The sequence below is a fragment of the Anolis carolinensis genome, chromosome 5, assembly GCF_035594765.1.
Source record: "Anolis carolinensis isolate JA03-04 chromosome 5, rAnoCar3.1.pri, whole genome shotgun sequence".
Classification (NCBI taxonomy): domain Eukaryota; kingdom Metazoa; phylum Chordata; class Lepidosauria; order Squamata; family Dactyloidae; genus Anolis; species Anolis carolinensis.
This window is the reverse complement of record NC_085845.1, coordinates 166,341,257-166,368,015: the sequence shown is the minus strand read 5'-3', so window position 1 is coordinate 166,368,015 and position 26,759 is coordinate 166,341,257. Positions and strand designations below refer to the sequence as shown.

Below are 26,759 nucleotides of genomic sequence, written 5' to 3'. Positions count from 1 at the left end.
GCATTTGGCCTAATTTTTGGATTTATGTGTCTCCTAACCTGAAAGGATTATAAAGAGTTTTGTAGCATTTTCAGTGGTTTTAATCAAAACAGAACATCAACTGTGAAGGTCTCAATCTCCACAAGAACAGGTTGATTATTTCTTCTCTTTGCCATAAATTAGCAAGCATAACCTACAGCCGATGTCTGAATGGTCAAGACCTTTTTTTCCTACTTGCTATGTTTCACAACTTGGAAGACATTTCACTCTCATGAAAAGCTGAAAATATGGAAAAGAAAATCTTTATTTCAATATAGGAACATCATTCAGCATTTCAAAACTACAGTTATTCATTCGAAGTACAAAGTGGTAGGAATTTCTTGTAGCCAGCCTGTACAGTATATTTATTTTAAGTATTACTAATTTGAAAAACTGATATAAAGAATAGATTTGTTTGTAAGAGCAGTAAAGTCCAATAAACCAAAATAGAATTTCATGCTCCATCCATTCTAACCAAAACCACAGCAACACTAAAGTAATATTAATAACCACTTTACACGAAATAATTTGTATGTCTTAAAATCTAAACATAAAAATTGCCACTACTAAGTAGGGGCTTATTAAATATTTTGAATCAAGCCTGAGTTCAATACATATAAAGCCATTTTGATATACAACTTGGGAATTACACACAGTGCTTATAAATTCCTGAATTTTAGCACTTCAAGGGGAGCCTCAGTCTTTATACACTTCTATACAATTGATTTCACTGTTTCCAAAACTTAGATTAAAATCCAGGATTGAAAGTCAGGGATAGTCCTAGATTGATAGTCAATTTTGTTTCCTACCACAATCTATTGTATTGCAGTGCAGGAAATAAAATCCCAACCATATAATGCAAAAACTCATATATTTTACATTGTCAAAAAAGACAGGTTTAGGTAGCATTGGGTAATCTTACACATGCACTCAGTAGTAAAATGATTTATTACCGAGTGTGGTGGGATATACTTGTGTGACAGTAAGTACACAATAACAATTTGTGTGATGTAAACACTGGATTTTTTTATAAAGCAATCTGAAACTGCACACATTTAACTACACAAGGAAAATATCCACAAATAGTCACCAGGAATGGGACAGAAGTTTTTTTTTACTTCAGAATTATATACCTGTTTCATGCTGGTTCAGTCACTGTGTCATAGCCACAGCTTACAAAGGTATAAATAATTTTCTATGTGAAGCATGCCTATGGAAAACGGTAAGTCAGTTGTCACAGACATTTACTGAAATAGTCAATGTAATCACTATTCATTAATATACAAACAATAGCCTTGTTTTAACTTATGATGAAACAACATACTTGATATATTTTGGGAGGAAAAATCAGATTGAATTCCAATGTCTGAAATATTAGTATGATGAAATTGTATTTTCTTTCCCTATGAACTGTCACTTTTATGTATTATAAATGCTTTCAAGTAAATTAAGATTTCAGGGCACACCTGAAAATATATCTATATAATTTATTCACTTTAATGAGAAAAACCATGAAAATAACCACACATAAACATATTTTCTTTGAAAAATAACACTACCAAAATTTCATTCCATTTGAGAGGAAGTTACTGCTGTTCTAGACAAGCCATATTTCTTTCTCTGTTTATGGGGATGAAAAATCCATGTATCTTTTAACTTTTTCTCTTTGCTGACTCATGCTTCTTGGATATAATGCTAGGGAAGCCATGTTACTCATAATTTTTCCTAGGATTATGGATTTAATGACTTATTATAATCCCTATAGCAACATACCATGAATAGGATGTGGCACATATAAATGTAGACATGGCAGCACTTAGGTGATTTTCCCCAATTATTTCAGAATCCTTTAAATATTTATTTTGGAATCTCTGTATTCTGAAGAATTAGATGAGCCGGAATTTGGTACATGAATTAAAATTGTAAATCAAGAAAGACAATTAAGAAATTGTACACAATTTACAGTGTATGGAAAATCTGTTCTTAAGACATTAAGTCTTTCATCCTTCTTTAATCTAAATGCCTTTTCAATCATCACACTCATGCCAGTGGCGACTGTTAAGTGTCCACTCATAATAAAATGTGACAGCACTGATGTCATCAATACTAAGAAAGTTACTGAGTCAAAGCAATTCCTTTGTTTGATTCACTATAAAGAAAAAAATAATCTGTCATAAAAGCAGATGTATGCATTAACAGGTCAGAGAAATATTCATTAACTCTACTGGAAATCCAATTTCAAAATGCAATCCAATGGAAACTAAGCAATGAATAAGTGAAATTGTGTTCTCTTACCTCTTGTACAAAACAAAGAAATTTGATTTTAAATTATTTCAAGAGGAATTGATTTTAATAAAATATTCATATGACTCCTAATGGATAGATAACAATTTACATGTGAAAGTTGATAGATGTTATTCTTCTTTTCTTGAATCTTCCAAAATTACCTGATAGCATTATAAGCAGCAAAAAGTTGACAAAATATTTTAGAAATGTTTTATGTTGATCAGGCATGAAGGTTTTCCCATTACAATTTTTTCCTTATAACATTAGAAGAAATGAATATTTTAGTGTGGAAAAAAACAGTGGCAAGGGGAAGGAAGTTTTGTTGGGTTGCCACTGCAGCACCATGGTTGGATTAGGCCTATATCTCTGATATGTTCTGATAGAGTGATCAGACCTGAAAGGCTACAAACCATTAATACAGATGGGAACTTTTCAAGTTAACTTGGCTTAACGTCCTCTCTAAATATGACACTCGACTTTATCATCAATCATTCACATTGGTGCTTTTCTGTAGAATCTTGATTTCTATATAATATAGGCAAAATCTGTCTTGAATACTTCATTTTCTTTTCTTTAAATTTTGCATTAGAGAAATTTTTATATGCCATAAATGTGAAATTTGAAGTTAGGAGATATCTGGAGACCATACCAGGAACTAGAAGTACACCTAACACATTTAATCAGCATAATTTCACACACAATTATGTAACTAATTAAGCATACTTTAGTCATAATATCAACAGTACATAAATAACACAAGTGTTTTTTTTTTCCTTTAAAAAACACAAATTTCATCACTGGTCCCAAAATACAAAATAAAAGTACTAAGGCAGGAGCTATAATATAAAGTTCTTAAAGTACATTTAACATCATTACTGCTTAAAACTGGAAATATAATTTAACAAAATACAGCTAACATTTACAGCATAAGGCCCTTTGGTTTCTTAAGCAGCAAATGGAAACAATTTAACCAGTGAAAGGCTTCGAAAAATAATGTGTGTAAGTGTGTTTTGTAAAAAAAGGTTAACCAATTCTTTGCTTCTCAAAATAGCCACCCATAGCCCAAGGTGTTATATAAGAAAGATTTCAAAAATCCAAGAGAAGAAACAGTTAAACACCAGTAGAAATGGTAACAGTGTAAAGACAGGGAAAGTTTGGTAGAGAAGCTGAACATCCCACTCCTGTTAAGCAAGATGTACTACTGCTTCTTACTTAGGAAATTCTTTTTTTACATTTGGAACAACATTACAATGGAGTATGCAGAACCATTAAATTTTGCTTAAAATTAAGCAATCTGCCCCAGACTGTGGTTTATTTTAATCTAAAGAAAGACATTAGCAGCAGTCAAATAAATCCACAACAAGAGTAAACCATAGGGATGGAAAAGATTTGTTTCCGTCTTAGAAGTTACCATATGCTTTCCATATTATTAAGCCTCAAATTCATTATGGATGGCCTGAAACAGACTTCGTTTCATTAATTTGTACCTGTATTGTTTTTGTATGATTAAACAATCTCACATTTTTTCCCAGGATATTAAGATTACCTTGCCAGCAATGTCGCTACTACTGTAGGACCAGACAGCTTAGCATTATCAGTAGGAATTGATGCAACATGGTCACCTTAGCAGCTTTTTAAAAGTAGCAACTTCATTTTTGCTGATGAATATAATTCCCTTTCAAACCAACCTTGTTCTATATTGACAGAGATAAGAAATCTTAACCTTAAATCTAGTTTCACGTGTTTACAAAAATCTCCCTTCCAATACATGCCAACTATAAATCTTTCTATACCAGAAGGTATTTGTAACTCAACAATATACGAAATGCAGACAATGCAAAATTAACAGGAGACCACAATTCAGCACATATTTGAAATCTTGTGCACACGATAAACTCAACAGCTTTTCAGCAATTACAACCTATCTGCTTGTATTTATTTGCAAGATGTTTATTTATTAAACACAGTGGTCAGAACAGAAATTCCTGAAGTTGCAAAGTATACGGTATAATTTTTCTGAGTACGGTACGTTGATTGATTCAACCTGACTTTAAAGTGGTGAAATTAGGGGGAAGGGACCATTTGGTGCCTACAAAAATTAAATACATAGGGGAATAAAATGTTCTATTAGGCCATCCTGGAAACTGCCTTTTTCTTGTCCATTTTGCTAGATGAGTTTCCTCAAATCAGCTTTTCATCATACATAAATATATATATTTAACCAGCTTGCTCACAATTACAATTATTACCCAAAAAGGTCTTTTAAGTCATTGCTAGCTGAGCTGCTGGTTGTCATACTGTTTGCTGGCTGTGTAAAGTTTTGAGGATTAAAGAAAGGATTCCCCTGTAAGCCAAAGCCAGGTTGTCCCATTACATTCATCTGTGTTCCCAAAGCAGGATTGTTGGTACCCTGGGAAGGTACAAACTGGTTAAGCCACTGATTTGTTTTTTGTTGAGACAATTGATTCATACTCATTTTGGGTTTTTGAGGCCCAAACAGGCTATCTAAAGCAGACATATCTGGAGGCCTACTTTGCTGTGCTGGCTGTGAAACCGCAGTTGTGGTATTCATTGGGGAATAAGGTGTCATATTTGCTGCTGGCAACATATTCATATTGGTCATTCCAGTAACGCCAGTATTACCAAAGAAATTCTGACTTGTGGTGCTAATTCCCATGCCAAATCCAGAAGGCTGAAATCCTATATTAGCATTTAGTCCATTTCTCTTAGCACTTTCAACAGGTGATGGAAATCCCATTCCAATACCCACGGAAGAAAAGCTACTTGAAGAAGAAACTTTAGTTTTGTTAACAGATTGGTTGGTCAATGATGCCATGTTCTCTCTCAAAGTATCAGTCAAGTCCTTTGTCTGCAAAACAGAAAACATTTGAAAGTAAAGTATTTAACAGCATTATCAACAGACTGCTGTTAAAAAGATGGCAATGTACTAAGAATGCTTTACCCAGCAGAATTTCCATTTTTAGTTCAAGACAAATATGAGTATACAACTGTAATCATATCTGTATCCATAATCATATCTGTATATATAGAAATATGACATGAATGTATTGGCATCATGAAGACTAACCAATTCTATTTGGCATAAATTTTGGTAGACTGCACTCCACTTTACCAGATGCTACAGGCACAAAAGATTATGACAGATAAAGTGTGCCACTAGATTTCTAGTTGCAGCAGACTAATGTGGTAATACCTCTGGAATTGGTCAAATGAGCAGTAGTAACTTTGGTACAAATGACCTTCAGATAGTTTGACTGGTGTGTAGCTGTGACTCCTAGATACAGTTTTCCATGCTCTGATAACCTCCAGAGCAGGCAGCTGCTGTGCATTTTATGTGAAGCCTGTTCAGATGCTGTTGTTCATAAAACCCCTTAAATAAAATACAGTACAATGGTATCAATAGTAACTTGTAGTACATAACAGACTGGATCCAGACTAATGGTATTGATTTAAATTCTACTGAAACCTACCTTAAAATCTAGTAATGAAATCCCATCTATTTCAATGGAAACAAGTACAGATGAATAATTTCTTGCCAGTAGCCAAAATGTATTCTACTTTTCTCATATGTTCTACAAAAGGCATTTGAAATGGTTCTATCCTGCTACTGGAAAGTTTTTTTATTGTTCATTCATCCAGACTTTATATTGTAAAGTATTTATATATGTAAATATAAAATGAAGAAACTCAAACTCATTCCAAGTAATACAAAACAAATGTATCTTAGTAGCTTGTTGCTACAGATGCAGAGTTTCCCATGAAAAGTTCCCTTACAACATTCCATTCGTACCTGTTTGACTGGAGCTGTAATTGTATGAGTCTGAGGTTTAAGTGGCTGTTGGCTTTTCAGTTTCTGAGCTTGTTCTTGTTCTTTTGCTAACTTTTGCTTTTCTTCAAGTGTAAGTGACCCCTACAAAAGAATACACAGTGGCAGATTGACAAGATCCTCAGAGTTGGGGAAGGCTGGTCTAGTCATTTGGACCAAACCAACCTTCCCCAACTTCCCCTACCAGACATGATGGAGTGCAATACCCAACGGGCACGCTGACTGGAGTGTGATATGTAGTCAAAAAACATCTGGAGGGCAGGTTGAGGATGGCTGAAATCCTCCATATTGATAGCAGGCCACTGAAACAAACAGCACTACAACCCACCCATTTCAATAAATCTACTCAAGCATTACTAACTTTGAACCGAAGACTTTGTTTCACTTCATTTCCTCTGTCCTTCACATCTTCCTCTATCTTGGATTGTTTTAGAGGAGAAAACTTCTGTGTTTTTGCCTTCTCCAATCATAGGCTTTTAAAAAAATGTTGAATTTCTTTCAGAAGTTTCAGTAAGCAAATGAAATGCTGGATGTATCATTCAATCTGCACTCCATGAACATGCCTACATTTCAGGGAGCTGACTGAGGGATAACAATGTTGGGACCCAGGTGACAAAATCTTGTTACTCCCTTTCTTTTACTGGAATCAACACAACAACATTTAGCTGAAAGATGTGGTTTCATAAGGCCTATTAAAAAGCAATAAAAAAGGAGGAAAGCAATTTCTTCCAGCGGCTTTAGTGAGAGACCAGCACTATTGGTCTCTTCCTCCAACTACCATGAAACAGATCTACTTGCTCTACTGAGGTCATATTCTTCTATCTCCTTCTCTCCTTAACATTCATTTAAACATTTTTGTCCCTGGCCCTGAGATCAGGAACAGTCTTGTTTCTTTATTGGTTTATAATCTGCTCTGGGGAGTCTTGTGGCAGAAGAACAGAAACAGCATGTCTTAATGGAGTAAGCGATTTAAAACACATCCCAATTATGTTTGATTTGTGTCAATAATTAAAATTGAACAGTTCTCTACAGCACATTTCAAAACATTTTAATTGCAGTTGAGACCCCACAGTTGTAGGCTTAACTTTTGCAGATTTGGTTACTATGATCTCTTTAGGAATCTCTAGATCTTGACAGATAGCCATAGTAGGCCAAGAAATATATAGGTTGAAATACCACCCGAAGTGAATTTTAAAAAATCTTCCTACTTCTCTATATTTCAAATCATCATTTGTTATTAAAACTCACCTTTCTCTGATTTGTCAGCAGTCCATTCTCTTTACAGTCAGATCCACTAGTCAAAATATCTGTTCCTAGATTGGTAAATACCTTGTCAATCTGTTCAAATTAAAAACCAAAACTTTAAAAACAGTTTAATAAAACACTGCACTAATGTAATTAAGACAGCTTCTTACCTGATTGACTGTATTGCTGCCTTTTTTTTCTTCAGGCATATTCATCTGATTTATATCCAAAGATCTGTTGTACAAAAGTACAGTTTCAATCAAAGTAAAGCAAACCATTTCAGCATTGAAAGCAATAACAATCCAACTACATATACAAAATTCCATTAAGGTATTGAATAAACTATGATAAATTTTGATTCAGCATAGCAGTAATATGTACTTACATTACATTCTTAATCTACAGGTCACAAGAAGCACATGTAATAGCACAGTGCAATATTATTTTGGAGCTACAGTAGAGTCTCACTTATCCAACATAAACGGGCCGGCAGAACGTTGGATAAACAAAAATGTTGGAGAATAAGGAGGGATAAAGAAAAAGCCTATTAAACATCAAATTAGGTTATGATTTTACAAATTAAGCACTAAAACATCACGTTATACAACACATTTGACAGAAAAAGTATTTCAATATTCAGTAATGCTATGTAGTAATTACTGTATTTACGAATTTAGCACCAAAATATCACGATGTATTGAAAACATTGACTACAAAAATGCGTTGGATAATCCAGAATGTTGGATAAACGAATGTTGGATAAGTGAGACTCTACTGTACTTAAATCTCTAATGCAAATGGAAAGATTTAACATGGACAGAGAAATCATAAAAGGCAGCAAAATAGTATCAATATAATATAATGGCAACAAATTATGCACACTTACTTTTGCTGTTCTTGCATAATATGGATTTGTTCGAGTTTGATCTTATGCTCAGCTTCCAATCTACTTAACATCTCTTTTATGACTGAAATGAAGGAATTAAACTAAAAGAGAAATATATTTTACATGAAGACAGCTTTAAAAGTTACGTTTTAATCCTGGGCAAGACAACATTATACAAGGAACAGACTACAGCTTAATCCTATTAATGTGAACATGAGAGTCAGTCCCATTGACTCTACAGTTCAATGCATAACAGAAGAAAGTTGTCCTCTATGCATGATGAAAATGTAAGATGAGACTGCAATAGCATTGCATCTCCCTGCCCTGTGTTTTGTAGAGTAAGAATGAGCTAAGAGAGTTATTTTCTACACTGCTTTCAGGAGTGATATACTTCAACCAGCAAATAAAGACAGATTTTACATAGCTGTATTTACATCACTGTTGGTTACATGTGAGACAGGCAGATAAAGCAGTGTGTGTATGAAACAGAGGAAGAGAGGGAGAGAGCGTGCAATGCATTTAAGTCCCAAAGTATTAGCGAAATTTAACAGAACCAGTGAACTACAATAGACATCAGTAATGGGTTTTGGTTATCCCAGAAGAATACAGAATGAGCAATATGTGTGACTAAATGCTAAAGCTTTAATGGCAGCCATGATCCTTCAGTATACTTTTCTTAATGTAAGCCTCAATGAAACCAGTCACAGATATATGAAAAATAGTGATCCTACCTGATTCAGATTCAGATTGTTCTCAATGCTGAGAGGAATCAGATGAGGCAGCACTTTTCCTGCTAGCTGTTCTTTTGTAATTCCCAGTTTTTTATGACTAAATGTACACTTGTAGATGCCTGTTAACAAACATGAAGTATAACAATTCAGATACCGATAGCAAACTTGCTAATTACAAATTCTTTTAAATACAATTTCCAAAACATATCAATATCTAGGTATTTTTTCTAAAGCAAAGGGATGCAGACAGAGAAGTGTGAACTCAATATGGACTCCATATGAACTTTAAAAAATACAATACAAATCTTAAAAGGGTTTTCCTGAATTTGGGGGGGGGGGGGGATGCTGGAACCTTTGAGAAGTGTTATGTTGGAAGACCTAGAATATGCCCAGAAAAGCCATATTTTATTGGAAGTGGATACATGAAACTGCAGTTATCACTCCTGCAAATACAGGGCTGCACTGCCTCCTTGTGGAGAAGAAAAGGGGGTATAAATAGATATAACAACAACAACAACAACAACAACAACAACAACAACGTGTATCATTGCCTCTGAAACCATATAACAACACAGAGATTAGTATAACAGAACATAATGTTACCTAAAACTCCCATAAGGACCGCAGGCTCCTTGGAAGGAATTTGTTGCAAAAAAGGCAGAATATCATCAAGAACGAACCACTTGTCCAAATATTCCAAAATCTTTCCCAAACAGACCAAGGAATTTACCCGCACCTAATAAAAACAGAAACAAACTCTCTAAACTAAAGTCTTAAGAAGATAGAGAAAAGAGCTTTAAAAATGAACCCAAGTAACACCAACATCTTATATAACATACAAAAGCCATGTTTTACGTCAGTTTATAGAAATTAAGTTGAATCCTGCAATCTTATACTGATTTACTTAGGAATGTTATACTGAAGTGAATTTTACTTTGTGGAAAATATGTATAGGATTTTACAGTGAAAAGCACACAAGCACCAATGCCAACCTAGAACAAATTTCTTCAGAACTGTGTGATGTTAAGATCAATTACAACTACAGAATGCAACAATTATGAGTTTTGTGGAAACAAAGATGCCCAAACCAATAACCTGTGCAAACTTCTCTTTTTCTACTCACATGGTGGTGTGAAGGCATAACATATTTAATATATTCTACCTTCCAACTCAATGCTTTCTTGGCAAGAGTTGTTCAGGGAGGGAGGGTGGTTGGGTTGCCTTTGCCTTCCTCTGAGGCTGAGTGTGGCTTCCAAAGAAATCCAGTGGATTTCCATGGCTGAGCAGGAAAGTCATAGTCCAATGCTCAAATCACTGTACCAAAATGGCTTTCCATCAAAAGCTTGGTGAATATAAAAGGTTTTAATTTATAACTTGGCCCCAACAGTGTAAATGCACTCTGATTACCAATGGGCAGCAAGTTCCAAGATCTGAATTACTGTTTTGTTTTGTTTGTTTTTTTTAAAAAAAACACCACAAAAACAGAAAAGGCCTTCTATCAACTAACCATCCATCTCATTTCTAAAGATGGGTGAATGTGGGGGGGGGGGGGATGAAGTCAGGTTTGTATTTTTTTAAATAAATGTCATTGTGACTTCAAAGTTGCAATCAAAATCTTTCAATTCAAATGCAAAAGCTAGGGTTTAAAATTATTTATCTTTTCTGAATTTCTTTGTGAACAGCTGTGAATGATGTTGTTAGGGAATTAATATCATGGCACCACAATGGAAGATATATTTCAAGAGGGGAAGCACATCAGTTTCTAATATTTTAATTGTCATATAAAATTATATTCAAAATAAAGCATAATTTGCAATTACATGTCTGTTGTGAAGAAGTAAGAAAAGCAGCAAAACATTTTCAGCAAACATTAGTTAACTTACAGCAAGAGATGATGTTTGTAAACATGCATTTTTAACTCTTGGTATCAAAGAATTTTTCATTGATGGATAGTCTATGAGGTTGGCAAATGTAGGTATTATGTTTAAGCAAAGTTCCTGTAAATGAAGGTACCACAATTATTGTATACAAAATAGTATGCAGTTTCAGAGATTTCTTAAAATGTTCGATTTCCCTGCCCCATCCCTGCTCACATGAAATAACTGGATTATTCTATTTGCACAATTGTATGCCACAGCTTCCCAAAGAGTTTAAGCAGCTATCCATAATTCAAAATATTGTAACAAAAAACCTGCACAACTGCTTCTTAAACTGTGGGTCCCAACCTCTTAGCTCAATGTTGGGGACCCGAACAATTTGGCAACAGAAAAACTTTTCTAAACATAATCGAGTGGCTGTTTCAGACATTTACATGAATCTGCTGTGCAATGTTTGCAGTGGGCTCTGCAGAAGATGCTTCAGCTGTACTTTAGTAAGCTTTGCAAATGCTGATTTGTTATCTGCAAATCTTTGATGTTTATATTTACCTTATATAACTGTATACTGGGTCACAAAAAATATTCTCAGGGAAAAGGGCTCCCAAGTGCAAAGGTTTAAGGAGTTCTGATTTAAACTAAGATTGAAGAAAATCTGGCCTTCCACAGGCTATTTCACTGCAATGCCCATCACGCCTCACCACTGAATATGTTTGCTAGGAACTGCACCATCTAGAGGGGCACTGGTTCCCCAATATCAATTTGGAACAAACTGCAGACATGGGATGCCCACAGTACAGAAAATCTCTACCATTGATGCTAAGGAAATACTTCAGTAGAAAAAAAGATCCAGAAGTCTATAAACATTACTCAGAGAAAGGCCATACTTTTCCTCCTTGCAAAGAAAGAAAATTTAGAAAGGCTTTATTTCCTACAAAAAAGTTGTGTTCATTTTTCATGAGCAATAAACAGAATACTGTTAGAAACCTTGTTGTCATTTCCCTAAAATGAAATATACATAGTCATATTACATTCGCTGAGTTGAAAGCAAAGGCAATGAAAATATGCAACAGAGACGCCATGAAAATTTAACATATGTGAACAAGACATAAGATACAAACATAGACAAGTGACACGCTAAAAATTATTGACAACATTTAATGTTGGCAGGTCTGATTTTATATTTTTTTTGTATTTACCTTGTATTGTTTTAAGTCTTTTTATAGAACGTTGCTTATAAGAACTCACCAGCGGGCTACAGACAAAATGTATTTATAGAATTAATATAAATGTGATAAAAAATGTTTCCTACACACAGGGGATTCTTTTAGCTATAATGAAGCTTAACAACAACAAAAAAGCTATGTTACCAGACCTGTATCTGAATTGAAGGTGCTTCTAAGGCTCTATAAACCATTGGCAGAACACTGTTCTTTATTTCATCTGGAGGTGTTTTAGTTAGTAGCAAGTCCATTTTTTGAAGAAATATCAACAGAATCTGTTTAAGAAATAAAAGTATTAACATGATCAAAGATTGTTTGTTATTATTTTCAGGATAGCATTTGCTATTAAAATTATGTGCTGAAATATGAATGTAAACACAGCAAATGCATACACTCACCATGTTGCTAGCCTGTAAGCATGGAAAACAAGAATATCTTGACATTATTCTCTATTTTGATAGAGAAGTGACAGAAGTGCATTTGTGGATTACAGACACATGAAGTATATCTATAAAAACAATATGTTAGGGGTCCCCAAACTAAGGCCGACGGGCTGGATGCAGTCCTCCATTGTAATTTAAGCGGCCTCCACCCTAAACTTCAGACTTAAGAGTTGCCCAAAGTCTGAAAAACTTAAAGGCACAATATTAAGAATCCTATTAACTTTACTATCTCATCAACCAAAAGCTGGTCACACTTCCCACTGAAATACTGGTAAGTTTATGTTGGTTAAAATTGCTCTTAATTTTAAATATTGTATTGTTCTTTCATGCACTACCAATAAGATAGGTGCAGTGTATATTGGAATTCATGGATTTTTTTTCAAACTATAGTCCAGTCTGAGGAACTGTGAACTGGCTTTCTGTTTAAAATGTTTGAGGACCCCTGCACTAGACTAACAAATAACAGCTCTTCCTTTTCACTAATGCCACCACTGGCACCTGACATATTTAGCTGAACTATAGCTAGCATACTATGCCATGGAGGTAGTTGGAATCTTTAGACTGGAAACATTTTATGAAAATATAACTATTTAAACTTTTCATTTCACAGTTCCAAAGGAGCACTGCGGTTGAAATATCAAACTAATAGAAGAAGAAGAAAAGCTGGGCCATATTGAACGGAACACAACCATAGATACCTAGTTCAAATTTCTTTAGATAATGTTAGATCACTCAAATTTAATCTAAGCCTACTTCTAATATTTTTTGTAAGGAGAAAAGGGAAAGACATGTGTATTGTTGCTGTTATTTGTTATCAAATTTACTTTGACCTATAGTAGTCCTATGAATAAGATACTATCAAGATCCATGGTCATCAGCTATCCTGCTCAAATCTTCCAAACTCAAGGCCATGGCTTCCTTGATTGAATTAATCCACTTGTAGTGCAGTCTTGCTCTCTTCCTATTACCTACACTTTATCATATCACGTATGTGTTAATGTGGGATTTGGGTATTGGTAGTGTTTAAATGAAATTTGTGTCTTGTCTGTATTGCATACTGATTGCATCATCCAGAGTGTGCTATAGTCTGGAAAGAGTTAATTGCTGAGAAGCTGTGATGACCTTGAGTGTCCAGACACAAGTGTGTGCATTACTGATTACATCAGTTCTGTTCAGTTCAGAGTTCTGTCTGCCTAGAGTGAGAGTCCTGTGTCTATTGTCTGCAAGTCTGTTTGTCTTGATTATTGCTGAAGTCAGTAAAACTTTGTATATAGTTTTACTATCATCTCTGGGTGTCAGTTCGTTCTGCGTTCCACTAATTCCATCGAACTACTGCTGCGCTGCTATTACTCTGACAGTATGCCCTTTCAAACCTTTTCCTTGACTTTGGAAGACAATTATCCAACTAATAAATATATAAAAGCAGCATGGAGTCATCCACAAAGTACCAGTCTACCATCTCATTACAGTGTGGAAGTGAGCCTGCACTTCTGAAGGCTATGCCAGCAAAGTGGAAATTCTAGCAAGTTCTACCAAGCTGGTAAGACTTCAAATATACAGTAGAGACCTGTTGTCTGAGATAAGGGGGCGGGCCCCATCTCAGATAACTGAATGGCTCGGATAGGGCGAAGTCTTGCGGAGGGATGTTATATGTTAGTATTTTGTATGTTAGCATTTTGTGATTTTCATGATTTAACACATGTTTGTTTTATGTTAATGTGGCATTGAATTATTGCCAGTTGGAAGCTGCTCTGAGTTCCCTTCAAGATTGAGATAGAGCGGGATAAAAATACAGTAAATAAATAAAATAAATAAATAACAGCAACAAAGGGAAAAGGGTAGCTATAATTCAAGATTTAAGAATAAAAAACATATTAACAATACCTTACATTCAGTTACTTGTAATGCCCTTAATAGCCTTGCTCTAAAAGGAAAGGATTACCTAAAACTTGTAAGTAACAGCTGGCTAAGAAGTTCTTCTTTGGCAAAAGTAAGATAATACAGTACCATCTCTTATTCTGGCTCTTGATTACTGCTACCAAGCTTTATAAGAAAATATGAATTTTCAAGAATTTAGCTTATGTCACAAACGCACCTGGATTGGTTCTTGTTGTTTAAACACAGGGCTGAGATCAGGCAGAATTAGTTTTATGTATTCTTCTTTGGTACACTCCTCCGCAATTAGCAGAACATTGGGCAATACAAAAGGTACCATGTCCGGATTTACAAATTCAGATGTTAAGCAAGGTAAAATCCTCTGCACTATAACGCGCTAAAAGAAAACAGACATATTTCTTGTTAGCACTTACTTATTATCTTCAACAATCCTAAATTTAGAAGTAATCTCATACAATTAATGTATTTCTTCAATTCTAAGATGCACTTTTCCCTTTATAAATCTCTAAAAATGGGGTGAGTCTTAGAATCACTGTTGTATTTTATGGATTTTTGGTTGTGAAACCACAACTGATGACATCTTATAAAAGATCACATTGGTATTATAAACTTCTCAAAAATAATACTGTATATCTATTTGCCTTGTAAACATGCACCTGTCTAAGCTGTCAGTAAAATAAACTGTTAAGAACCTTTGTATTTCAAATCCAAAATACAATATATTATGAAGTAACAATGAATGATACAAATAAAAAAGGAGGGAGACATATGTCTATAAAAATGCCTATAAAATAAATTGAGTTTGCTGACCTTGGGTAGCTTGGGTAAAACTTTTGGCAGCCCTTTAAAAAACTGAGATTTTTGAAGATTATCCCTTTGGAATAAAGAATCAAAATACTGTAGTGTCATAGCCCCAACATCATCAAAAAATGGGATCTGAAATAAATATGAAAAAAGAAAGTTACATTTGATGTTATGCTATATATTACAAACGAATTCGTATAAATTTTGAACTGGAAAATAGTCAAGAGGTAGTAATGGTAATTGAAACATTTCTTTTGGCATTAAAAATATGACCTACTTTTATATAGCAGCATAACATCATCCCCTTAAAAAAACATATTCTGCCAGGCAACAGTTCCAGTAAATCACTCACTTGATTTGTTAATAAAGCAGTCTTAAGCTCTTTCGCAACAGAAATATTAATAAATATCTTCTATGATTTTCATAAACTGGAATATTGCTCAAAGAAAATTAAATATTTAAAAGTCAAATGCTAATTTCTTATTAGAGTTGCTAAAATGGCTTTGTGCTATTTCCTGCAGATATTTTAAGTAATCCTTCTATTTACCCACTTTAGTCATTTGGTCTGCATCTGGTCTGACAGCAGGAGCGACATTTAAAAGTAGCTTTACATGCTCACAGACTTCTTCTGGGATGTTTTGAAGATTGTTGGCACCCAAACGGCTAAGCTGGACAAATAAAACACATATTAGTTACATCAATAGATAATGTACTTATTAAAATCAAGCTAGATATGTCAATACATTCATATATTTTAAATATGTCTTATTTAGTTCATATAAATGTAGGGGGAAATGGCAGGAGGGAGGCATGTTAGTCCCAGCACCTCTACTGCTATTACTTCGAAATGTGAAATGTAACTTTCTGAAGAAGAGAGCTTTGAATTTCAAGCATTTTGATTGTGTGAAGAACACCAATGGTTTGACATGTCCTTCCTTTTTCAAAAGTTGCTCTTCATAGGAGGAAAAACTCAACAACAAGGTGGGGCTAGCAAACCCCCTTCCTTGCATTTGTATTTTAAGTACATTTATAATGCCTGAATAGGGAGATACACAACTATATGCGTGCACGCACCTGCTGTTTCAAATATAAGCAAACAGTTGGACCACATAACGAAATGCTGTAATGCTTTTATTTAAAGAAAAGGTGGGAGTTATGTAACCCTTGGGATGTTGTTGGACTGCATGTTGCAGCAGATGTCCTCAGCACAGTATAAAGAAAGCTGAGAATTGCAGTTCAACAACATTGTTTGTCAGGGTGCCAATCAACTGTGTTCTTCAGGATGCTGCTTCTTCCACTTGGTGCTTTTTATTTTTATTTCCCAAAGACTATTCACAGTCAACTAATTTGGGTGTTTTGGGAAAAGTTCCTGCCTTAACATCTTAAAAGAATATATTTTGTATTCTAACAAGGATCCGCCTTGCTTCTCATGCCCTCCATTTCTGTCAGCTCTCTTCATTACAATTTACTGTCAGGAGGAATGATCTTTGATAATGGCGCATAAATTATCTAGTTGCTGCTCAATTTAAGAGTGGCAACTATTTCTAAGTGGTTATGCTGATCACTTTAGGTTTCCAAGTTTCATGCTTGCTCACTGAATTCAGCGCACATTTTTACTTGGCTTATCTTTGAAATGCATTGCCCCAAAACTGCTTTATTAGTTAACAAAACAAATTAACAATATACCTGATCGAGCTGTCTACTGAAACTTTTGTATATATCTTGTTTGTTGACCTCAAAAACGGGTTTTCCATTATTAAACACAGCATACATAATTGCTCCTAAAGAGTACATATCACTAGCAGTCTCACAGCTCACTGCAAGAATGTATTCAGGTGCCAAATATTCAGGGTTGGGAAGACACAAAGATGGTAAGTTTGGGTCCCATTCTTTACAAGAGTATTTTGGCTGCAAGAAAAAAAAACAGTAGGAATAGTGTTTTCTAGCATAGGTTTAAACAACATTATCAAAACATTGTTTCTTAACACCTCAAAATATGAATTTAGTGCCCTAAAGCAGAGTTTCTCAAACTGTGCTCCTCCAGATGTTTTGGACTTCAGCTTCCACAATTTCTAACAGCTGGTAAATTGGCTGAGATTTATGGGAGCTGAAGTCCGAAACATCTTGAGGAGCACAGTTTGAGAAACAGTGCCCAAAAGAGATGGGTGCTTTTACCAAGAATCTGAGAGAAAACTGAATGTAATCTTTCAGCAGTGAAATACAACACTGAAGGAATCAGATTTTATACTAGATGTAAATGGGATTTCATCTTAAAGGTATATGCCCTCCAGTTCTAGACAAAGCTACCCCAAAGCTACCCATTTAGATGATACTGGCATTTTATTACCACTTAAAATTATTTCAAGTTTTCTTAAAATAAAAACTGTCTTGCTTCTGTGTTCTTTTTCTATCTACCAATGAATTGGTCTACTTTATTTAAGAAAGGATAGATTTTGTATTTTCAAAATGTTTCTTTGTCTCGGCAGTTCTAGAGAGAATTCTGGAGCAACCTGAAATCATTATAGTGCTTTAGCAAAATTTGAATGCCTGAAAATGCATCCTGTATTTTAAGGTTATGGCTATTCTATACTACCACCTGCTCCCCCCCCCCCCCATTTTCTCCACCTTTACCTTCTTGCTTTGCAATCTGATGATTTTGCAACCTGTAAGTGGGTTCCAAAAAGGTATTCCTCTAATATGGATTTTTTTTCATATGTCCCAAAATTGAATTTTAAATGAAATTAGTTATTGTCACTACAAGAGAATTATGCACTGGGTTTATTTGAGTTACATCCCATTGCTTTGATATACATTTTCAGAGTTAAATAAACTAAACTAATCATATCAGACTACACAGAGAAGCCATTGAAATCCACAAGCATGTGGACAATTTCAACAGAAAGGAGGAAACCATGAAAATGAACAAAATCTGGCTACCAGTATTTTAAAAAAACTCTAAAATCAGAACAGTAAATAAGGAACAACACTCTAAAAACAGAGGAATTCCAGACATGAATCAATCAGGGGCAGTTAAAACCTCCCAACAAAGGATTCCCCAGGCAGGAAGAAGCTAGGACATGAAGCTGACAAGGCCGTTAATGCTAATCAAGGTGATTAATTACCAACACAAAGACAAATTATTGGTATCTGACTACTCAGACAAAGTTAAACATCTTATTACCTCTTGTTCTGATGGATTCATGGATTGAATACAAAAGTCAAATCCCGTAATTTTCCATGCGCCACTTTTATTTAAAATGATGTTTTCTGGAGAGAGGTTGCCATGGACCATTTTCACACTGCTATGTAGAAATGACAAGCCTTCAGAAACCTGTTAGAAAAGAGTGTCTTTGTCAGGGGCTTTGTTTCCTACCCTTATGAAGCCACGCTATATGAGCAATGTTAGCTTTTCCTCCTTGAATTGATGCCAGAACTGCTGATATTATGGTCAAGAAGGGAAGTGGAAGGCATTCAATTCCAGATGAGGGACAATCCATTCCCAACCTTTTTTTCTTTACTCTCAGCAGCACTGTGTGATTCCTGCTGAGGGAACAGACTTGCAAAAGCTTCCTAAAAATCTTCAGAAAGAGCAGCTGCCATATAAATATTTGCTTCTGTGCCAAAACAACAGCAAATTCTGTGGGTAAATTCACACATTACAACAACCTAGAGATTAGAGATGGGATTTCAGGACTTACCTTGTTGTTTTGTGTCCCGACTTTCATTGAAGCCCTGATCCATTTTCATCTGATCTTCCAAAATTGGGAGGTCAGACATTTGTTTTGTTTTTTTTGGAGGGGGGGAAGGTGCCAGCCATGGCCACAGCAGCAGCCAACACCGCTCAAATGCCTGGTAAGGAGCCGGGCAAAGGGAGAGCGGGAGGTGCAGGACGACTTAGCCACCCCCAAACTCCTCCCCCCCACCAGGCCTGTGCACATAGGCCCAAAGCTGCACCTGTAGGCTCGGATGCCTGGGCCTACGGGTGCAATCTTTGGGCCAGGCCTAGTCGGGCCTCGCAGGACTTACAGTCAAGTGCCGAGTAAGGATTGCTCCTTACTCAGCACTCGACTGTAAGTCCTGCGAGGCCTGGGCGCCTAGTCCCAAAGCCTGCACCCATAGGCCCGGGAGCTTTAGGCCTATGGGTGCAGGCTTTGGGCCTACACACCTGGGTCCCGCAGGACCTACAACTGATCGATCCGAAAGGCAGGCTTGGAGCCGATATTGGCTCCTGCCTGCCTTTCATTTCGAGGCAGTTTTTGTTTCGTTGGGGGTATTTCTGTTTTGTGCCATCCGAATGGACGATACAAAACAGAAACGCGAATTAAACAAATGAGACAAATACTGCACACATTTCTACTAGAGATTCAAAAAGTCCAGGGCTGTCATGGATGAGTATTGTGTTTTAGTGTGTTCAATCACTTCAGCAGGAAAAGAAAACAGTCAATGTATCAAAACAGGGAACTATCCTGTTCCAAACAACCTAGAGAACAAATCTGATGTATACTGTTCATTTGTTCTTCTGAAAAGAATCCATTCAGAAAAGGGAGCTGCCCATTTTTGTGCAACATGACAAACCAGTTTTGCTCCATGGTCTTCTCCCGCACATCAAGTGAGTATGATTAGAAGCATACAGCAGTACACAACATAAAGTGAACTGCCACTGTTTTTGTGAAATATATAGAAAAATAAATAGTATGAATAAAAATAAAAAGACAACCAATGAATTAAAAATCTCAAATCAATCTGTTTTAAGCAAATAAGAGGCAAAGACTTATTGGCTTACATTCAAACAAATTTTAGGTTAGGGTGTCTCATTTATGGAGGTCAACACTCTTGGTTGGCAGCTACGGCATAAAAATCGAGCACAGGGTCACAGAAACATTGCAAGACACACTTATACAAATATTTTCATTCATGTAGCTCTGGCCATGCCAATGGGGCCAAATGCATGTATATGTTTAAAGGTAAGATGTTGTGATACATGTATGATACCAAATGCATTATGCTTGCCTGCACATAGCATTATTAAGGAAGCATATACAAGTGCTGAGTACATACCTGAAGCAAACCGTATTTGGTTTCCACATCATAGAGTTTATATTCTTTGATGTCAGATGGTAAAGGTGATGGAAGATTGTCCCAGTTGCCAAGAACATTGGATAAACTTGCAAAAATTGGTTCTGTGCAAAATGCCAAACAGTCCCTAAAAGAAAAGAAAAAAAGAAGTCAGCCTATTTGACAGATATTCGCAATATGTCCAGTGCTTCTTTTGAAGAATGCTCAACTATCCACTTGGGGTGGTGGGGAGCAAGTGGTGCTTTATATCTTGTGTATATGTGCATGCATGTATGCATGTATATCTGAAAACCCCTAACTCATCTTCTGTGAAATAGGCGAAGACAGTATGTCCCCAAAAATGTATACACCCTTGAAAAGACAATAATGGCTATAGAGTGATTATCTGAAAGCTAAATAAATACATTGTATGTTGAAAAATAAATGCTATCGTATTGATTTAGTCAATTAAAAATTCCATCCAAAATTAGACTTTTATACAAGGCGTTCCAATTGTCATCCTTGCACTACAATACACTGCACTGAAAAAAAGAAGAAGTAAAATAACAATAAATGCAGAATTATAAGCTGTTAAGGATGTATACATTTTGGGGAGACACCCTGTATATGGTTTGGCATCTAAAGTTCATACCCAAGATCTACCTTATGTTCAGTTTCCTTGTGTTCTATGAGATAGACCACTGTATGAACACTTTCTTATTAGGCAAGTCTAAACTTCAGCTTTGCAGGGATGGTATCAGTGATAGTTTCCATATGTGAACACACACCACAACAGTAAGAGAATCATATTCTTAAGATTAATGTTAGGAAGATAAAATATTTGATAGATTCAGAATATAGACAGACTGTAAGTTGGCTATTACACAAATATTTCGAAGAAGCAGATCATTTCAATTAATCAACACATGTTGAGCATCCTTTACCCTAAATGCTTGGGATCTGAAACATTTTGGGTTTTTTTTTTCATTTTTGAAAACTAGTATATGAGATATACTGCAAATGGTACTCAAGTCTATACACAAAATTCATTTATGTTTCCCCTTATATGTATAGCTTGTCGGTACTTTTGTGCACAATATTTGTAATACTTTTATACATAAAACAAGGTTTTTGTATACTGAACTACAAGGAAGTAAATGTGTCAATATCTTAGCCATCCATGTGATCAATTTTAGAGCATTTCAGATTTCTAGAAAATGGATATTAGACCTTCACTCTAAGTTTATGTACTTAAGTAGCTTTCCCAAAATAATAAACTGAATGTCACAATATTTTGTGACTATGAACACTCCCTGGACACTTACTGCAATTCCCAACATCTGTTGCGAACTAATAAGGTGGCAGTGGAAGTGCAAGACTCACTATTGAACAGAGGAAGATGGACATCTAAGCGAGCGGTCCGGACATCTCTCTCACAAATTCTATCTTTAAGCTGGTCGAAAGTGAAGATCAAGACTATCGACTGGCTTCGTAGAGACTATCAGTCCTGGAACCGCTCCATTTGTCTTCTCATTGGATTGGAAGACAGAACACTGATGGAGGAATTGTTTTTGTATAGGCCCAAACTTCAACAGTGGGGCATTACTCTCAGGAGGGTACTAGTAGACCCATTGATTCGCCCCCTGGACATCAGGCGGAATCTTGGTAGACAAGATCCCCCAGGTTTAGGCCATGTCTATGTTACCTCTCAGTCCCGTTCTCAGACATCATTAGTGCCTAGCCCCCTTCCCACGCTAGATGATGATCTGTTAGATGACTCCTTTCCTCCTACACCAGCGGAGATAGGCCCCTCCTTTAAACAACCAAGTATTGCTGGTGATTTTCTATCTCAGGACAGCTGACTATCCCCTTCAATGGGCAACCTCAATCAGTCATCTCTCCAGGGGGGAGAGGGTTTCCACGGGCAGGGTCTCATTGAGGTGGTTTGGGGGAGAAGGAAGAACGGTCACTTTCGACCCAGGAAGAAGCGCAACAGAGTTTTTGCGACCCTGGAGAGGAATAGGTGTGGTAGTCTTCAGGACAGACCTCCCAGCCTTAAGGTCCTGCTTTTGAACGCCAGATCCGTCAACGGTAAAACAGCTGTTATCCAGGATTTGATCCTGGATGAGGGGGCGGATCTGGCATGCATCACCGAGACGTGGTTGGACGAGCAGGGTGGTGTGAATCTCACTCAGCTGTGCCCACCAGGTTTCGGGGTGCATCAGCAGGCCAGGGCTGGGGGGCGGGGAGGAGGAGTCGCGGTGATTGCTCGGCAGTCCATCGCCCTGATCAGATGCGCCGTTCCGCAGTCTTCGAGGTTTGAGTGTGTCTTCCTGAAGGTGGGAGCCCGAGACAGCTTGGGGATTCTGCTGGTGTACCGTCCACCCCGCGACCCAGCAGTCTCTCTGTCCGAGCTAGCAGAAGTGGTCTCCAATTCGGCCCTGGTCTCCCAACAACTCATAGTTTTGGGGGACTTTAATATTCATGCCGAGACCTCTTTGACAGGTGCAGCTCAGGATTTCATGGTTGCCATGACGACCATGGGGCTGACTCAAGTTATATCTGGGCCCACACATCAGGCGGGACACACGCTGGACCTCGTCTTCATTGTGGACGGTGGGACAGTCAGAGTGGAAGAGCAAAATATTCTTCCATTGTCATGGTCTGACCATCATCTGATCTGTTTGAGTTTCGCCGTGTCTTCTAACCTCCGCAGGGGTGGTGGACCCATTAAGATGGTCCGCCCCAGGAGGCTGATGGATCCGGATGGACTCCTGAGGTCTCTTGGGGATCTTCCTGTTCTGGAGACTGGCGATCCTGTCGATGTCCTGGCTGATCGCTATAATAGTGAGCTGACAAGGGCACTTGACACGATCGCTCCCGAACGTCCTCTTTCGCTGCGTAGAGTCATGTCGACTCCTTGGTTCACTGAGGAGCTGGCTGTGATGAAGCGTGCGAGGAGGGGACTAGAGTGCATCTGGAGGAAATCTCGGGATGTGTCTGACCAAGCACGGGCTAAAGCCGCTATTAAGGCTTACTCCGTGGCTCTGCGAGCAGCCAGGAAAGCTTTCACGACTGCCCGCATAGCGTCTGCGGCCAACAGGCCATCGGAGTTGTTCCGAGTTGTTGGGGAGCTCCTGCGGCCTCCTGAGACCCAGGGGCTTCCTGATGACTTGGCAACTAGGTGCAGCGATTTTGCGCACCACTTTGCAGGCAAAGTTGCTCAGATACGCCATGAGTTGGACTCCAGCTTAATTGTAGTTCCAGCGGAGGTAACCGAGGCACCTGTCTGTCCGATTTTGTGGGATTCTTTCCGGCTTGTTCTTCCGGATGACGTGGAGGGGATTCTTGGGTCTGTGAGGGCGACCACTTGTGCTCTGGATCCTTGTCCCTCTTGGCTGGTTAAGCAGGCCAAAGAGGGGTTGTTGGATTGGTTTGTGGCTATAATAAATGCCTCCCTGGGTCAGGGGTCATTTCCATCTTGTTTTAAGCAAGCGGTGGTAAAACCGTTACTAAAAAAGACCTCGCTAGACCCATCTGTATGTAACAACTACAGACCAATTTCCAACCTCCCGTTTTTGGGCAAGGTTCTGGAGCGGGTGGTGGCCACGCAGCTCCAGGAGTTCCTCGATGACACTGATTTTCTGGACCGCTCGCAGTCTGGCTTCAGGCCTGGGCACAGCACTGAGACGGCTTTGGTCGCCTTGGTGGATGACCTCCGCAGGGAACTGGACAGGGGGAGTGTGACCCTGCTGGTTCTCCTGGACATCTCTGCGGCTTTCGATACCATCGACCATGGTATCCTTCTGGGGAGGCTCTCCGGGATGGGACTCGGTGGCACTGTTTTGCAGTGGCTCCAGTCCTTCCTGGAGGGCCGTTCCCAGATGGTGAAGCTGGGGGACACCTGCTCGGACCCCTGGCCTTTGACCTGTGGGGTCCCGCAAGGGTCTATTTTATCCCCCATGCTTTTTAACATCTACATGAAACCGCTGGGAGAGGTCATCCGGAGTTTTGGAGGGTGTTGCCATCTCTACGCAGATGACACACAAATCCACTACTCGTTCCCACCTGACTCCAAGGAAGCCCCTCGGGTGCTGAACCAGTGCCTGGCCGCTGTGGCGGACTGGATGAGGAGGAACAAGCTGAGGATCAATCCTGACAAGACAGAGGCCCTCCTGGTCAGTCGCTCGTCGGATCGGGGTATTGGGTGGCAACCTGTGCTGGACGGGGTTGCACTCCCCCTGAAATCACAGGTCCGCAGTTTGGGGGTCCTCCTGGATTCAGCGTTGACGCTTGAAGCGCAGGTGTCGGCGGTGGCCGGGAGGGCTTTTGCACAACTCAAACTTGTGCGCCAACTGCGACCATACCTCGTGAAGTCTGACTTGACCATGGTGGTGCATGCATTAGTTACCTCTAGACTGGACTACTGTAATGCGCTCTACGTGGGGCTTCCCTTGAAGACGGCCCGGAAGTTACAGCTGGTCCAACGTTCGGCCGCCAGACTAATAACGGGGGCGAGTTACAGGGAGAGATCTACTCCCCTGTTTAAGGAGCTCCACTGGCTGCCGTTCATCTTCCGGTCCCAATTCAAGGTGCAGACCATCATTTATAAAGCCCTAAACGGTTTGGGACCCGCCTACCTTCGTGACCGTATCTCCCATCATAAACCTGCCCGACCTCTCCGATCATCAGGGGAGGCCCTCCTGTCGCCACTACCTATATCTCAGGCTCGCCTTGTAGGAACAAGGGAGAGGGCCTTCTCTGCGGTGGCCCCTCGCTTGTGGAACTCGCTGCCCATTGAAATCAGGCAAGCCCCCACCCTTTTAGCCTTCAGGAAAGATTTAAAAACATGGCTCTTCCGGTGTGCTTTCGGAGAGTAAATGTTCTATGCTACTCCCCCCCGATATTTATCCTCTAGACTGGTTCACTATCTGATGTCCCGTCCCTCGAGGTTTTATTCTGATCCCTTTCTCACCCAGAGTTTTAATTTTTAATCTAGTTTTTAAATGTAGTATTCATGCGGCCCGCTCGTGTTATATTGCTGTTTTGATCTTATGTTGTACTGTTTATTTTATGTAATGTATTATTTAATTGTATTATGTTATGGTTTATTGTATTGTCTTGGGCATGGCCCCATGTAAGCCGCCCCGAGTCCCCGTTGGGGAGATGGTGGCGGGGTATAAATAAAGTTTTATTATTATTATTATTATTAATAAACTTAACCTTTAATTAAATAACAGGTGAACTTACCGGGATTCTTCTAATGGATGCTGCACAGTTAGCAGCCGGGGATGTCGAAGTCTTGTTAGCTGTTGAACCCCTCTTTTTAAGGAATCAATAATTTGATCCTTCTCAAATTTCTGATACTTGTCTATGAGCTTTTTATCAAAAACAAAAACTGCAACTTCCTAAGAGTAAGACATGGAAACAGAATGATTGAATAGTGAAAAATAAAAGAAACTATCGAACCACAGTTGTATTTGTTTTCCCCCCAGAAACTAAGAACAAATAGCACAATCTTCATAATGATTTGAATTCTTTACAAATCAGTCAATATTTCCTGCACTCACATTGTCAGGTGTATCAATTGAGTTTTCTTAAACTATGTTATAAGAAATAAGGCACAAGTTATCAAGCCAGCACATTTATCTCCAAATTTGCTCCACTTTTGCATCTGCTTGGTCTGTTCAGTTCATTTCTTACACCTACAGTATAAAATTCTGGTTTAATGTCAGTATACTAATTAGAATAAAACCATGGTTTAATGTTCAATCAAAACATGCCTAGCCATTAGACTTTTAGAAACTGACAGAAGGGCTTGTAATAGTGTATTGTACTACTGTATTTTGTGTTTTGTATATGGTTTTTTGATTAATTGTAGTGGTTTTAGCTTTATAAAATACTTAATTATATTAAATAACATTTTATATTTATAAATATTGCCAATTTTTGTACAATTTTAATCTGTATTGTTTAGCATGAGTCCTTTAAAGATGGGATATAAATGAACAAATAATAATAAGTGGTGTTTCTTTCCCTATCTCATCTCATACCTACTAAATCAAAACGTTCTTCTTCAAAATAAAAAAAAAAATGTATTAGAACATTAGTCTCATACCAATGTATGCAACATGTAGTTTTCGCCTTAGGAGTTCAGTTTTACCAACAATCTCAAAATTCTCCATAAGCCATCCAGTTTGTTAAAGATGTGAAATTTACTTCTACAAATTGTTAAGTGAAATGGAATCATATTTCTTTTCATTCCTTTTCAATCATAGTCAGCTGAAGTAAATGAGGGTTAACTATACAGGATCAACAGTGAAGTCAGTTCAGTGGATCTTTAGTATTAGAGTATGTCAAGAACAATTTTAAGAGACCTTTTACATTAGGATTGCTATTAGTATTCAAAGGTGAATTGTACTCTGTCATCACTAAAAAAAACCTACATAGA

The 26,759-nt window shown here is 37.7% G+C and overlaps 1 protein-coding gene across 1 annotated transcript in view; it reads right to left on the bottom strand.

The window, feature by feature from the left end:
* Positions 1-265: 265 nt before the first annotated feature.
* The window catches only part of scyl2 (SCY1 like pseudokinase 2), a 35,514-nt gene continuing 9,020 nt past the window's right edge, over positions 266-26,759 (bottom strand). Inside the window, exons 3-18 of the mRNA XM_062980980.1 lie at positions 25,559-25,716; positions 20,312-20,456; positions 18,435-18,584; positions 16,940-17,161; positions 15,805-15,921; positions 15,260-15,385; positions 14,649-14,825; positions 12,263-12,385; positions 10,897-11,010; positions 9,617-9,749; positions 9,014-9,132; positions 8,283-8,383; positions 7,567-7,630; positions 7,400-7,489; positions 6,116-6,235; positions 266-5,173 (exon numbers count right to left, since the gene is read on the bottom strand). Coding sequence (XP_062837050.1) covers positions 4,550-5,173; positions 6,116-6,235; positions 7,400-7,489; positions 7,567-7,630; positions 8,283-8,383; positions 9,014-9,132; positions 9,617-9,749; positions 10,897-11,010; positions 12,263-12,385; positions 14,649-14,825; positions 15,260-15,385; positions 15,805-15,921; positions 16,940-17,161; positions 18,435-18,584; positions 20,312-20,456; positions 25,559-25,716 — 2,583 coding nt within the window. The 3' untranslated portion in view covers positions 266-4,549. The remainder of the gene's footprint in view (positions 5,174-6,115; positions 6,236-7,399; positions 7,490-7,566; positions 7,631-8,282; positions 8,384-9,013; positions 9,133-9,616; positions 9,750-10,896; positions 11,011-12,262; positions 12,386-14,648; positions 14,826-15,259; positions 15,386-15,804; positions 15,922-16,939; positions 17,162-18,434; positions 18,585-20,311; positions 20,457-25,558; positions 25,717-26,759) is intronic.